General features: G+C 46.6%; 2 protein-coding genes across 7 annotated transcripts in view; one reads left to right on the top strand and one right to left on the bottom strand.

Annotated features, from left to right (window-relative positions):
- LRRC4C (leucine rich repeat containing 4C) overlaps window positions 1-13561 on the bottom strand; it is a 1282052-nt gene that overhangs the window by 115079 nt on the left and 1153412 nt on the right. The gene's annotated exons all lie outside the window — the stretch shown is intronic.
- LOC137537969 (DNA-directed RNA polymerases I, II, and III subunit RPABC1-like) lies at window positions 11628-13476 on the top strand. The gene is made up of 2 exons (XM_068259891.1): window positions 11628-11793; window positions 13238-13476. The coding sequence occupies exons 1-2, from the start codon at window positions 11628-11630 to the stop codon at window positions 13474-13476; spliced, it is 405 nt and encodes a 134-aa protein (XP_068115992.1).

Below are 13561 nucleotides of genomic sequence, written 5' to 3'. Positions count from 1 at the left end.
ATGTCTGTGTGTGTGTACAGTGTGTGTGTGTGTGTGTCTACAGTATGTGTGTACAGTTTGTACAGTGTGTGTGTGTGTTCAGTGTTTGTGTGTGTGCAGTGTGTGGATGTACAGTGAGTGTGTGCATAGTGTGTGTGAGTGTACAGTGTGTGTGTATCTTTGTGTGCAGTGTGAGTGTGTGTATGTGTGTGTTTCTGGTTATGTGTGGTGAATGTTTGTGTGTGTGTGTTTTTTGGTTATGTGTGCGTGTGTGTATTTGTGTGTTTCTAGTTATGTGTATGTGTGCGTGTGTGTATTTGTGTGTTTCTAGTTATGTGTATGTGTGCGTGTGTGTATTTGTATTTCTAGTTATGCATATGTATATATGTGTGCGTGTTTGTATTTGTGTGTGAAGCAGTGTTTAATATAAGGAGCCCCGGCATTATCCCCGAGACTGACCTGAGCGAGGGGTTGTACATCAGACGAGGGCCGGGGCCGGAGGGGATGAAGCCAGCTTGTTAAGAGACGGGGATATTTTACAGCGAAGGATTAGAGTTATTTTCTTTTCCTTTCTACCTGTTCTATAAATAATATGAGCGGCAGACCCGGCTTGTAAAGGGAGCGATGTAAATGATTCCCCACTTTCTGTGCTGCGGCTCCGCATCCTGACAGTTGTGCCTATAGCGTGTAGCATGTGCTGTCCCGCCGGACCCCCAGCGCCCTGCTGACATGTTTACAGGGAAAATGAATCAATGCCTTTCTTCCCCCGGCTCACGCGTTTCATGCCTGAATACGGGATATTCATTATACAATAAACATTTAAGCTCATACAAAACATTCCTCAAGATCGGCTGTGAAACGGCACAACTGGTCTCCTCGGTGGAAGGGCCACAGATGGCGTTCAGCATCGATGGATAATATTTACAGTACAGCTTACAATCAGTCCAGGACACGGAAAAATGGCTACAAGGCTCGGCACGCCACAAGCCAACTCTGATTGGTTTTGGTTGCCAAAAAAAACATACAAGAGATGACGCTCCAACCAGTGGCATAAGGGTGAATACAAACAGGGGTGGTTCTTCCCTGAAGCAACGTGAAGCATAAGCTTCAGGGAGACAACAAGTAGAGGGTGGCAAGAGGTGGCTTCCCTCCCCAAATGTCCTCCTCCTCACACTCTCCAATACCCCTGCCTTAGATGCACAGCACTGCTTTACTCTACTTTCAGCGTTCCAGTGATGGGTACTCCATCTGCCCATCCAGCGCCCTGTATCCATGGCTACAGCGGTGCCTCATGTGACCTGTTACGTGCTGCCGGGTCACATGAGACGCCACTGTAGTCAGAGAGGAAGCAGAACTTCACGTGTGGCTGGTGATCCCATCACTAACCTGATGAGATCAGTGCCTACAATGCACAGCCTGATGTGTCTTTCCTCTCCAGTCCAACTATGCACACATTAGGGGGGGGGCAATGAGAAAAAGAGAGAACACCAAGAGCCCAATATCGTGTAGTATGTACTGGTAAGGTATAATTGATAGAGTAATAATATTAATTTAATACTCACAAACCAGGGTTACCAAGTAGGCAACCACTGTCAAAGCAGGTGGGGAGATTGTCCTGACCCCACTCAGGATTAAAAAGTTGCTCTCTGTAGTTGGAGAAGGAAGGGTACAACCCTCCACCAAGGGTGGACTTGATGTAGATAATAGGATAACAGGCGCTCAGTGTTGATGATACTGGCAGATGCTGTTTACTCCTATCTGTTATTGCCTGATGAAGCGGGTTTGTATCCCATGAAACATGTTGCACTTTATTTGGAGTATCCAATAAAATTGTTTTGACTGAAAATCCACAGTCGTGTGTTCTGCTTGGAGGGGGCGAGTCCACTACTGCCTCCTCTATTACCAAGATGGGTTTTTAAGTTCTTTTAGTGTTTTTTATCCTATTGGCGCCTCTGTTATCCTATTATCTACATTAGGGGGGCAATGTATTGCTTCAATCAGCAAAAGGTCTAGAACCGGCCCATACACATGCACATTTACTGTCGTCGGCAAGGATTGGGGCTTGATCTTTCGGGTGACAGTACAGAGCCACGTCCAGTACAGACTTGTAGAGTAAGGATGCATTTTGCTGCTATAGAGGAGGCAGAGGGAGGAGTGGCACGTAGCAGGAGTTGTAAGGAGCAGAACAGTAGCCTTGGCATTGGATCGTACGAGTTGATCCAGTAGGCCAGATGTCTGAGAGACGTACTGTAGGGCTGTACAAACACATGCTAGATCCTTAGCTGGGGCAGCCCCGGGTGGCCACCTCGGCCCGAACGCCATCTACTGTGTGTACAATGCTTGCGTTCAGTTTCTGCCACAGACAATGCTGACAGGTAGGACTGCTTTGGACTTGGGTGGTGTCGCCATTCATGTGATGAGTGACCCCCGCGCACACAAGTGACCGCCGATGATCACAGTACATCCCCGGAGAGGGTCAGTGTGACCATACAATCTGAATGCAGCACAGCCGCTGCTGGTTTATCTGTAAAGCGGACCAAACTTAACTCAATATCCTGTACTGGTTGACCTAATCCATGTATACACACCAGATTTTCATTGCATGAGACGATTGTAAGAACAGTTATAACACCACATTGTCTGTGATCTAGGGATGGTCAGAAATGCCCACTTCTGATTCCTCGGACACTCCAATGCCAAATTTCTGTTTTTACGATTTCCATTTTATGATGTCCGATTTTTTGAGCAGTATCTTATTAGTCATTTTTGCATCAGAGAATGCCAAAAATAAAAAAATCGTAAAAACCGAAATCAGAAAAACGGAAAATCTTGTAATTGGTCTAAAATGATTTGCGTCGATACAATTTTTGGCAGAAAAATCCTGCATTCTCCGATTGGTCCAATGCTTCCGAGTTCTGTGGTTGGGCTAAATACAGAGTTGCTGTAAATCTGATTTCTACACAATTACAATTTCCGAACAGATGTGCGTAAATCTCAATTCCACTGAAACTGAATGAGCATCCCTAGTGCTGATCCAATATGTCGGATCCCACTCACAACCACTAGAGCGCTCACTCTCTGGTCCCAGACAGGTCAGAATATCCCAGCGTAGTGTACAATATCAGCAGTATCCCTTAATGAGCCTCACCCCCACCCCCGATGTATCCCTCCCCCCTAGTGGGATGAATACTACTCCTCAACTAGACTATCAGACACAGGAGAGCCCACACAAGTGATAAGGCTAGAGGTGTCAGATAAAAAAAGAGGTCACCAGAGGCGTTGCTAGCCCCAAAGATCAGTGGCACGTGCCTCGGATCTATACTGAGGTGCCCCGGATGTCCCCCAGGCAGAGTCAGCTGTGGTGCCTCAATGGTGGGCATGCTGGGAACTGTAGTGCTTCCGCCGGGGGGTATGCTGGGTGTTGTGTTGCCTTTAGGTGGGCATACTGGGTACTATGGGGCCATGCTGGGCACTGTGATGCTTTTATGGGGGGCATGCTGGGATCTGTGGTGCCTCAATGGGAGGCCCATGGGAGAATGGGAGTGGGTCCACTAGAAGGTCAGAGAATGCTATGTGGGAAATGCCAGACAACCTGGCAGCAGGCCAGTCCACCCAGCAGAAAGCCAGTGCTGCCAGCACAGAAGCCAGGTAACTGCCTAGTTATGTTTCAGTGACACTGCCTATTTATGTGATATGCTGCATTTTTGTTTGTATTAATAGAGAGAAGGCTTTATACAACATTTTGCTGGGCAGGGCTACTTAGACCTCTGTTAAAGAGACTCTGTAACAAAATGTTCAGCCTTATTTCTTCTATCCTAAAAGTTCCTATACCTGTGCCCAAATGTGCCCCAGATCTCTTAAAGAGAACCCGAGGTGGGTTTGAAGAATGTTATCTGCATACAGAGGCTGGATCTGCCTATACAGCCCAGCCTCTGTTGCTATCCCAAACCCCCCTAAGGTCCCCCTGCACTCTGCAATCCCTCATAAATCACAGCCACGCTGCTGACAAACAGCTTGTCAGAGCTGGCTGTGTTTATCTCTATAGTGTCAGTCTGCTGCTCTCCCCGCCTCCTGCAGAACTCCAGTCCCCGCCTGCATCCCTTCCCTCCCTGCTGATTGGAGGGAAGGGACGGGGGCAGGGACCGGAGCTATGCAGGAGGCGGGGGAGCAGCCGAGACTGACACTACAGATGTAAACACAGCCTCACAGCACGGCTGTCATTTATGGAGGATTGCAGAGTGCAGGGGGACCTTAGGGGGGGTTGGGATAGCAACAGAGGCTGTGCTGTATAGGCAGATCCAGCCTCTGTATGCAGATAACATTCTTTAAACACACCTCGGGTTCTCTTTAAGATTCTAGCAACACCCCTGAAGGTGATTACTCCCCTGAAAAAAACAAAAATTGCCTTTACTACTTATGTCATTTGAAGCGTTTCCCAAACCCTGTCCACTTCATCAGGTATTGATGCCACTAGGTGGGCTGAACGTGAGTCTTTCCTTAATTCCTCCTCTATAACCTTTCATTTTCACCCCGTTCACCATTTCAAATATTTACACCCCCCCCCCCCCCCCATGTCCTAGCTAAACCCAATTGTATCGACCCTGCCTCCCCTAGTTCTATTCCCTAATGTAAAAACTATATCCTTTCTCTTGACCTTGCAGTTTTTTTGCCTCCCCCGGCAGCTAAACTTCCCTGGCAAGTTTTTTTTTTTTTTTAAATACAATTTGAAAAACACTCCCTAATGAAGAAGTCCAGAAGATTGAATGGTTCGCTGCATAACCTATTTGGCACACATTTTTTAGTGCATTTCATACTTTGCTGATTCCGAGTTTGTGAAAACACAAACTTGTCATTTATTGTGCGTATATTTTTGCACCAAAATGGTTAGTGCAAATTTGTTAAATTATGTTCACGATAGATTAACATTTTGCATAGATTTTCTGCATTTTCGCTACAAATTTTTGCATTTATTTTCCCTTGGGCATGCCCAGTAGACATTATTTGCTATTTTATGCAAAATTAGAGTGAAAAAGGTGTACTGAAAAGCTCAGTGGACTAGGGGAAATTCAAAAATGCTAAAATTTTAAGCCCAAGTGTGAAACATCTATGCAAAATTATTTTGGAATTTTTAAGGACAGCATTCTAAAATTTCAGCTAAGAAATTGCAAAATTCCAATGCAAAAGTTGAAATACCAAACTCTGCAAAATCCCTTCGCTCATCCCTAGTGTATGCATTGTTGGCATTTTGGTGGTTTCAGCATGGTTATGTCTGGCGTATCAGTCAAATGATGAAACCTCAAACTCCAAGAGCCAAATCCTGCACTGAAACACCTCAGGGCAGAAACAAACTGCCTCACTGTTCTGATTAATGACTACAGTGGTCAGATTTCACTGCAGCTTTTCCAAATAGAAAGGAGTAACCTTATCAAGATAAACCATAAAAATAGTTATTTCACTTCAGCTTTTCTGAAGAGGAAGAAACCCTTATCAAGGTAAAGAAAGTCAGATTTCACTGCAGCTTTTCTGAAGAGAAAGGGAAACCTTACCAAGAAAAACAAAAAGCAAAGTTTGCCTTCTTAAAGGGGTTCTCCGGGGGGTTTGAAAATAAAAACAGACACTTACCTGGGGCTTCTATCAGCCCCCTGTAGCTGTAATGTCCCATGCCGTCCTCTAACGATCCGCCGCTCTCAGCCTCCGGTCCCTGTCTAGCTCGGCATCCCATCCAACTGCTGCTGCGCATCCGCGCGCGTGCTTGCTCCCGCACACATCTTTGGAAGCTTTCTGCGCAGGCGCAGTACAAGCAAACTTCGTACTGCGCCTGCGCAGTACGCTTCCAATGACGTGAGCTATCATTTTTTGTCTTGTTAGACGAATAATTGCCTGGTGCCGGTGGCGGGGAATGGCGGATTGGAGGAGGACAGTGCGGGACATGACAGCTGCAGGGGGCCAATAGAAGCCCCAGGTAAGTGTCAGATTTTATTTTCAACCCCCCCTGGAGAACCCATTTAAAACAGAAGGTATTTGTGATTATTCAGGTTGTAGTGAGCATATGTCTCCCACAATGCTTCACTGCTGAATATGCAAATCATTATTGCAAATACCTTCTGTTTTAAGAAGACCATCTTTTGTTTTACATAGCATTTTAGTAAGAGGGCTTTTTGGTCCTTTGTAGCCCCTTACAGACTTCTAGGAGTTGTGCTTCACCATGAGCTCTTTCTAAGTGCTAATCGCTGCAATTCATTTTCATTAAAATCACTGTAAAAATCACATAAAAATGCAAAAAACAAAAAAAACAAAACTTAATGCAAAATGATTTTTGACGGCATGTTCGCTCGAACATCTCTGATCTGGAGGACAGAACTCGGGATTCGCCACAGGTTCACTTTACAAATAAACTTTTTCTTTTCCCCCATCACTTAGAAAACCGCTCGACGGTGAAGGAGCGAGTCAAAATCTGCCCCCTCTGCATTTCCTGCAGGTTGATATACGGTGCCCAAGGACATCCCAGTTATCCTCTGCCTGGGGGATGTCACGGCCTTTCCTGGGGCGCCCAACGCCACGTCGTCCACATGGCTTCTCTCTCTATTAATTGTTATCTGTTCAGAATGACGGTGCATCAGTTAACAAGGCCATAAATCAGATTGCAAGCTATTCCCCGATGACGGCGCGGAGTAAACTGCAGATCTGGATGATTGCGCGCAGCCCGTTTTGCACAGCGCAGCTATTTTTAGCCGGCGATCAGAATACACATCGAAAACTTTTAATTAAAGACCAGAAATCACCGAGCTATAAATTTCCCCCTCTCTTTATGGAAAGAGGCTGTTATATAGCATTGCGCACTGGCACGCCATTACTCGCAGGCCATGGCAGCATGATTTGGAGCCAATTCATTTGTTCCTGACCCAAGCGCCAGAGATTTATAGCAGAGTCTATCCATCCAGCTTGCACGTGCGCAGAGACGCCGGGAGCAGCCCCGCATGCGCTCTCTGGCCTGCTAGGGGACTCGGCCACTTAGAGGATTAATAAAATAACTACCTCTGAGGTGGAATAAGATAGCTCTGTTTTTTATGATCAGAAAATAGAATTAAAGAGGAACTGTAGTGAAAATAAAGTATTGAATATAATTGCTTTTGTTTTGTTACAATATTAATTTATAAATGCTTTAGAGTTTCCCCACTGTAAAATCTTTCCACTCCCTGATTTATAGTCTGAAATGTATCACTTGTGGTGACCTGTTTACTCATGTCAGGTGATCTCTGTGCATAGAACTCTCAGTAGGGGCTGGAACCCACTAGAGTGTTGTTGGTTTTTTACCATTGCTTTCAATCGCTAGCACTAAACGCTCTGCTAATGTAAATAGATGGGACAGAATACACTAGAGTGATTGTGATTAGGCAAATAGCAATTGCAGGACATGCATTATTTTGGGAGCGTTTCCATTGTAATGTATTGTATAGGAGCAGGGAAATCGCTCCCAAAAATCGCTTGCAAAGCACTCCTGCTAAACGCTAGCGATTGTGATAGCGCTTTGTGGTGGGTCCCAGGCCTAAACGAACATTCCAAAAAGGGAGATAGGCCTAGTGCACACCAGAGCGTTTCGGCTGCGGTTTGCGATCCGCTTGCGGCTGCGGATCCGCTTGGGTAATGTATTTCAATGGGCTGGTGCACACCAGAGCGGGAGGCGTTTTGCAGAAACGCATACTCCCGGGCTGCTGCAGATTTTGGATTGCGGATGCGTTTCTGCCTCAATGTTAAGTATAGGAAAAACGCAAACCGCTCTGAAAAACGGCACTTCAGAGCGGTTTGCCAGGCGTTTTTTGTTACAGTAGCTGTTCAGTAACAGCTTTACTGTAACAATACATGAAATCTACTACACCAAAACCGCTACACAAAACCGCAAAATGCTTGCTGAAACGCTACAGAAATAGAAGAAAAAGCGTTTCAAAATCTGCTAGCATGTTGCGGATCTGCTAGCGTTTTTTGGTGTGCACCAGGCCATACTGCCTGTTTGGCAGAAGGAAAAAGCTGTTATTTCCCACAATGCAACAAGGTTCACAGATAGGAAACTGGCAGGACCATGTTCATTACATCATACTGTGGGAGGGGTTTCACCACAATATCAGCCATACAGACCCCCCTGATGATCTGTTTGAGAAAAGGTAAAGATTTCTGGTGGTAAAAGGGGATCAGCTACTGATTGGGCTGAAGTTCAATCCCTGGTTACAGTTTCTCTGTAAAATGTCTTCTGCTGAAGGTCGACAGCTAAATGCAAAGTTGGAATCACATCAATTTCCTGATTGCATTTGAGGCATTAAGTTAGAAAATACTCATATTCACATGCACCGTGTTGCAGTTTAAATCCTTTTTCTTGTCACAAAATCTAGAAATAAACCATCAAATTTTCTGGAGAATTCTCTCATCGAAACCGAATTCCCAGGAAAACAAGGGTCATTGTTTTTGAAGGATGTTTAAAGTGAGAGGTATATGGAGGCTGCCATATTTATTTCCTTGTCAACAATGCAGATTGCCTGGCAGTCCTGCTGATACTCTGCCTCTAATACTCTAATGGCCCGTACTCACGGGCTGCAAATGTTGCCTGTCGCCAGCACACGTGAGCGTGTGGGCGACAGGCCGGCGACAGCTCCTCGCCAGGTCCCTCCGCGTACACACGCGGAAGAGGGACCAGCGGCGAGGCGGAAGCTGTCGCCGACGTTCCTCCTCCCTCCGCCGGAAGCTCCATATACTTTAATGGAGGTTGCTGTCGCTAGTCCGCGTACTCACGCGGACTAGCGACAGTTGCGGCGGAGGTGCGGCGGCGACTGTCGCCATGCGATTGAAACTTTCAATCGCATGGCGACATGAGCGACGGGCGACAGTTCGGGGTGCGCGCGCGTGCAACGGCCCATACTCACGGGCGACCTGTCGCCGCAACACGCGCGCGCCGCGTGTTGAGGCGACAAAAGTCCCTCGTGAGTATGGGCCATTAGGCTGCTTACACACTAAGACGTTACAGGCGCACGTTAGTGCGCCTGTAACTCTCCCCCAACGCACAGCAATGTAACACAAGTGGGCTGTTCACACTGCCCACGTTGCGTTACATGTAACGCTGCACGTTGTCCGGAAAGTGCAGCATGCTACGGCGTTACAGCGACTATAGCCGCGTTAGACTGTTTGCACATGCTCAGTGGGGGGCGGAGAGGAGGCGGGGAGAGCCAGCTACAGTAGCCGCGCACATGGCTACTTAATATTCACTGCACTGGCGGCCGCTGATTGGCCGGCGGGACCACGTGATGCGGAGTGTCTCGCTCCGCATCACGTGGTCCCGCCGGCCAATCAGCGCCACTCTGGGAGACCTTATAGGGATAGAGCCGCCTAACGCGGCTCACTCTACCGTCCTCTCCCGCACCACCATGCATTGCATTAGGTGCACGTTATGCGACCTTAACGTAGCACCTAACGCAACGTCTTGGTGTGCAAGTAGCCTTAAGGTACATACACACATAAGGCTGAAATTAGTTGAATTGAATGCTGACAGATGATCGATCAGAGAAGGTTAACGACCTCAAACGACCGACCTGCATACACACACGAACAATCCAAGAAAGAAGGAGTTGACAGATAAAGTGGAAGTGACGTCTGAGGTGCAATTAACTGAAACGATCGATATCTGTACAAACATGAGCCATTATGAACGATTGACTGTGCGCTGTACACAACAAGATCGTTATATGTCATTTAATGAATTGTGCATACTCCACTTGATGAATGAACTTCGGCTGAAAAGAATCCAACAGGATGGATCACAGCTAACTTCTGATATCGGTTGTTTGTTGCCATCGGTGGCAGTCAGTCGTGCATAGTTGCTTACCGAAAATTGGTTGAAAGCTTGTTGATTGGTTGTTTGACTAGGGTACAGGCAAATATTTATCTAATGTGTGTACATAGGTTTAGCAATAGACCCTGAATCAGCATGCAGCAGATCAGGTGTTCTGACTAAATCTTTCAGCTCAAGTCCTTAAAAGTAAAATAAACATGACAGCCTCCATACATTTTGTTTAAGATCTATGGCTTAAAGAGAAACTCCAACCTAGAATTGAACTTTATCCCAATCAGTAGCTGATACCCCCTTTTACATGAGAAATATAATGATTTTCACAAACAGACCATCAGGGGGCACTGTATGGCTGATTTTGTGCTGTAATCCCTCCCACAAGAAGCTCTGAGTACCGTGGTACTCTGGGCAAACTGCCACAATGTAACAATGTTCACAGACAGGAAATGGCTGTTTACAGCTGTCTCTAACAGCCAAAACAGCTAGGAGCAGCTACATCACCTGCCAACAGTAAAAATGTCACCATGTAATAAATGTCAGAATGTAAATCGGAGAGAGGAAAGATTTTACAATGAGCAAACACTGACTAAATCATTTATACATAATTATTGTAAAAAATGAAGCACTTTTTTTACTACATTATTTTCACTGGAGTTCCTCTTTAAGTATTAGATGCAGAGAATCAGTTTAGTAATTAAATATGTAAGCCTCCATATCCCCCCCCCCCGCCCCCTGTTAAGCAATACCAGTTGCCTGGCAGTCCTGCTGATCTGTTTGGCTGTAGTAGTGGCTGAATCACACCAGAAACAAGCAAGCAGCTAATCTTGTCAGACCTGACAATAATGTCAGAAACACCCGATCTGCTGCATGCTTGTTCAGGGGCTATGGCTAAAGGTATTAAGCTGAGTACACACATGTAAGAACTGTTGGGTGACAATTTGTGGAACAATGCTGTACAGACACATCTTTAGCCTTGAGGCTAGCGATGTGTTCTGTAGATATGGAGGGGGCGGAGAGACTATGATTGGCGGACAACAGAGCGGCTTTACTCGGTCAGCGGGGCTACTAAAAACCATTGCGAACAGTCATGCTCGGGAAGCAGGTGGTAGTTAAAAATCCAACAGGACGGATTTTTACGATGCCTGAGCAATGTCAGTTGGCAGCCGCTGTACACACATACAATCCTGGTCTGAAATGGTCGTTGTCAGCCGTTTCAGACAATGGTTATCGTATGTGTGAATGTAGATCTAGAGGCAGAGGATCAGCAGGACAGGCAGGCAACGGGTATTGCTTAAAAGGAAATAAATATGGCAGCCTCCATATAACTCGTTAGTTTGTTTTTAGGCTGTCAGAAGCCCACCCAAACATAGGAAATACATACAAAGTTTACGCAGTGGTGCAAGGCCAGAGTCCCAGTGCAACATGCCACCCATGTGATGTTACGGGAGGGCATGTCAAACAGATCTGCACTCTGTGGGATCGAGGAAGCCTTAGAGTCTGACGCTATGTACACACTTGCAATTATCGTCCATCGGGGATCGGGAAACGATCTCACTGGTGACAAATCAAGGGACCGATACTGTACAGACACCTCTCTAGCCTTCAGGATAATGATGCATTCTGTTGCTATGAAGGGGGCTGAGGGACGACAATCGGTGCGCAGAGGAACGGATTGCAACAGCTTTTTATACAGCAGCTCTTCCCAAGACAGGCTGCATATGAATAACAGCTTAGATGTGCAGAGCATACTGTAATTATAGGCAGAGTACACAACTTGCATTCAAAACAGATGCATCACAATGAACATAATGAAAGGATGCAAGAAGAAAATATCACCAGGGCCATCCTAATTGTGCAACAAGGGATGACACCATCAGCCAAGCAGTCACTGGTGGTGGACATGGCTCCCAAATACATCCTGGAAGAGTTTCTGCAGCAGGAACTTCTCATTAACATCACTGAACACAAGCTGGTGCCCAGGGGTGCCTCTAGCTATTTTGTCACTCCAGGCAAGAAAACCTGTGGCGCCCCCCCATGAAAATAATCATAATGTGGCAGCGTTTCACCAAAAAAATAATCATAATACAACAGTGTTTCACCAGAAAATAATTGTATTGCAACAGATTTTTACCAAAAAATAATCGTAATGCAGCAGCGTTTCACCAGAAAATAATCGTAATGCAGCAGCGTTTCACCAGAAAATAATTGTAATGCGGCAATGTTTCACCAGAAAATAATCCTAATGCGGCAGCATTTCACAAGAAGTTACACTTATTTTGGCAGCGTTTCACCAGAAAAATACACGTAAATGCGGCAGCGTTTCACCAGAAAATACACAATGCGAGCAGCGTTTCACCAGAAAATACACGTAATGTAGGCAGTGTTTCATCAGAAAATACATATAGACAGGGCTCCACTTTCATGAGGCACAAAGGAGGACAGAAGAAGTTACAAAGGAGGACACAAGGAGACACAAGGGGGACAGAAGAATGGGGTACAGGGGGAAAGAAGAAAGCATGAGGGCCAGGAGGAGTTCACAAAAAAGGACATAAGGAGACACAGGGGGGCAGAAGGAGGCACAGGAGTAAAGAACAAGGCACAGGGGTACTGAAGGAGGTACAAAGGGGCAGAATGAGGCACAATGGGGGGCAAAAAAAAGCACAAAGTGGGGCATAAGGAGGCACAAAGGATACAGAATGATGCACAATGGGGTACAGAAGAAAGAACAAAAGGGGGGCAGAAGGAGGTAGAGGGTGTGTAAGGAGGCACAGGGAGACAGAAGGAGGCAGAGGGGGACAGACAGAGCCACAGGGAGACAGAAGAAGGCACAAAGGGGAACAGAATGAGGCACAGGGGGACAGAGGAAGGCGCAGGGGACAGAGGAGGTACATGGAGAAAAGTATGAGGCACAAAGGGAGACAGAAGGAGGCAGAGTGGGACTGGAGGAGGAACGGGGGGAGGGGGGCAGAGGTAGCACAAAGGGACAAAGAAAGGCACAATGAGACATAAGGAGACACAGGGGGTCAGAATGAGGCGCACAGGGGGACAGAAGGAGGCATATGTGGTACAGGGGGACTGAAAAATGCACATGGAGACAGAAGGAGGCACAAGGGAGACAGAAGGAGGCACAAAGGGAGACAGAAGGACAAACAGGGGGTCAGACATGGCACAAGGGACTGAAGGAGGCATAATGAAACAGAAGGAGGCACAAAGGGGGAAAAAGGGTGCACAAGGGGACACAGTGGCAGCTGCCTGCAACTTATGCTAAGCAGATGCAGCAGAAGCAAGTCATAGAACACCCACAGAGTGGGGCTTCATTCAAGGGGCGGGGCTTAATCCAGCAACATGGTGCCCCCAGGACCAATGGCACACCAGGCAATGGCCTGTACTGCCTATGCCTAGAAGCGCCCCTGCTGGTGCCAGAAGACATGGCGATGACCAAAGATGAAGTCATCGAGCTGCTGGCAAGATATAAACTGCAGGAATCCCCGCTCCCTCGTATCCAGGCCGGAGACCCCGTGGCAAGATATTTCGGTTTAAAGAGAGGACAGGTGGTGAAGATCATTCGTCCTAGTGAGACTGCGGGGCCCGGTACATCACATACCCACTTGGTGCAGTTAGTGAAAAATACAAGGGCCTTCAAGAAGTTTCGCCAACAAAGATGACTTTTCAACACCCGGGGCTTAATGACTGAAATTGCATGGAAAAGAACAGGAGCAGATTCATGACAAGTGCAACAAAAGTTGAGCA

Source organism: Hyperolius riggenbachi, chromosome 11, assembly GCF_040937935.1.
Source record: "Hyperolius riggenbachi isolate aHypRig1 chromosome 11, aHypRig1.pri, whole genome shotgun sequence".
Classification (NCBI taxonomy): domain Eukaryota; kingdom Metazoa; phylum Chordata; class Amphibia; order Anura; family Hyperoliidae; genus Hyperolius; species Hyperolius riggenbachi.
This window is presented reverse-complemented; position numbering and strand designations above follow the sequence as displayed.

Coding starts and splice junctions, on each gene's coding strand:
- LOC137537969 (XM_068259891.1), top strand. CDS start 11,628: ATGCAAGAAGAAAATATCACCAGGGCCATCCTAATTGTGCAACAAGGG. Junction 11,794..13,237: donor ACACAAGCTGGTGCCCAGGG/GTGCCTCTAGCT, acceptor TGGTGCCAGAAG/ACATGGCGATGACCAAAGAT.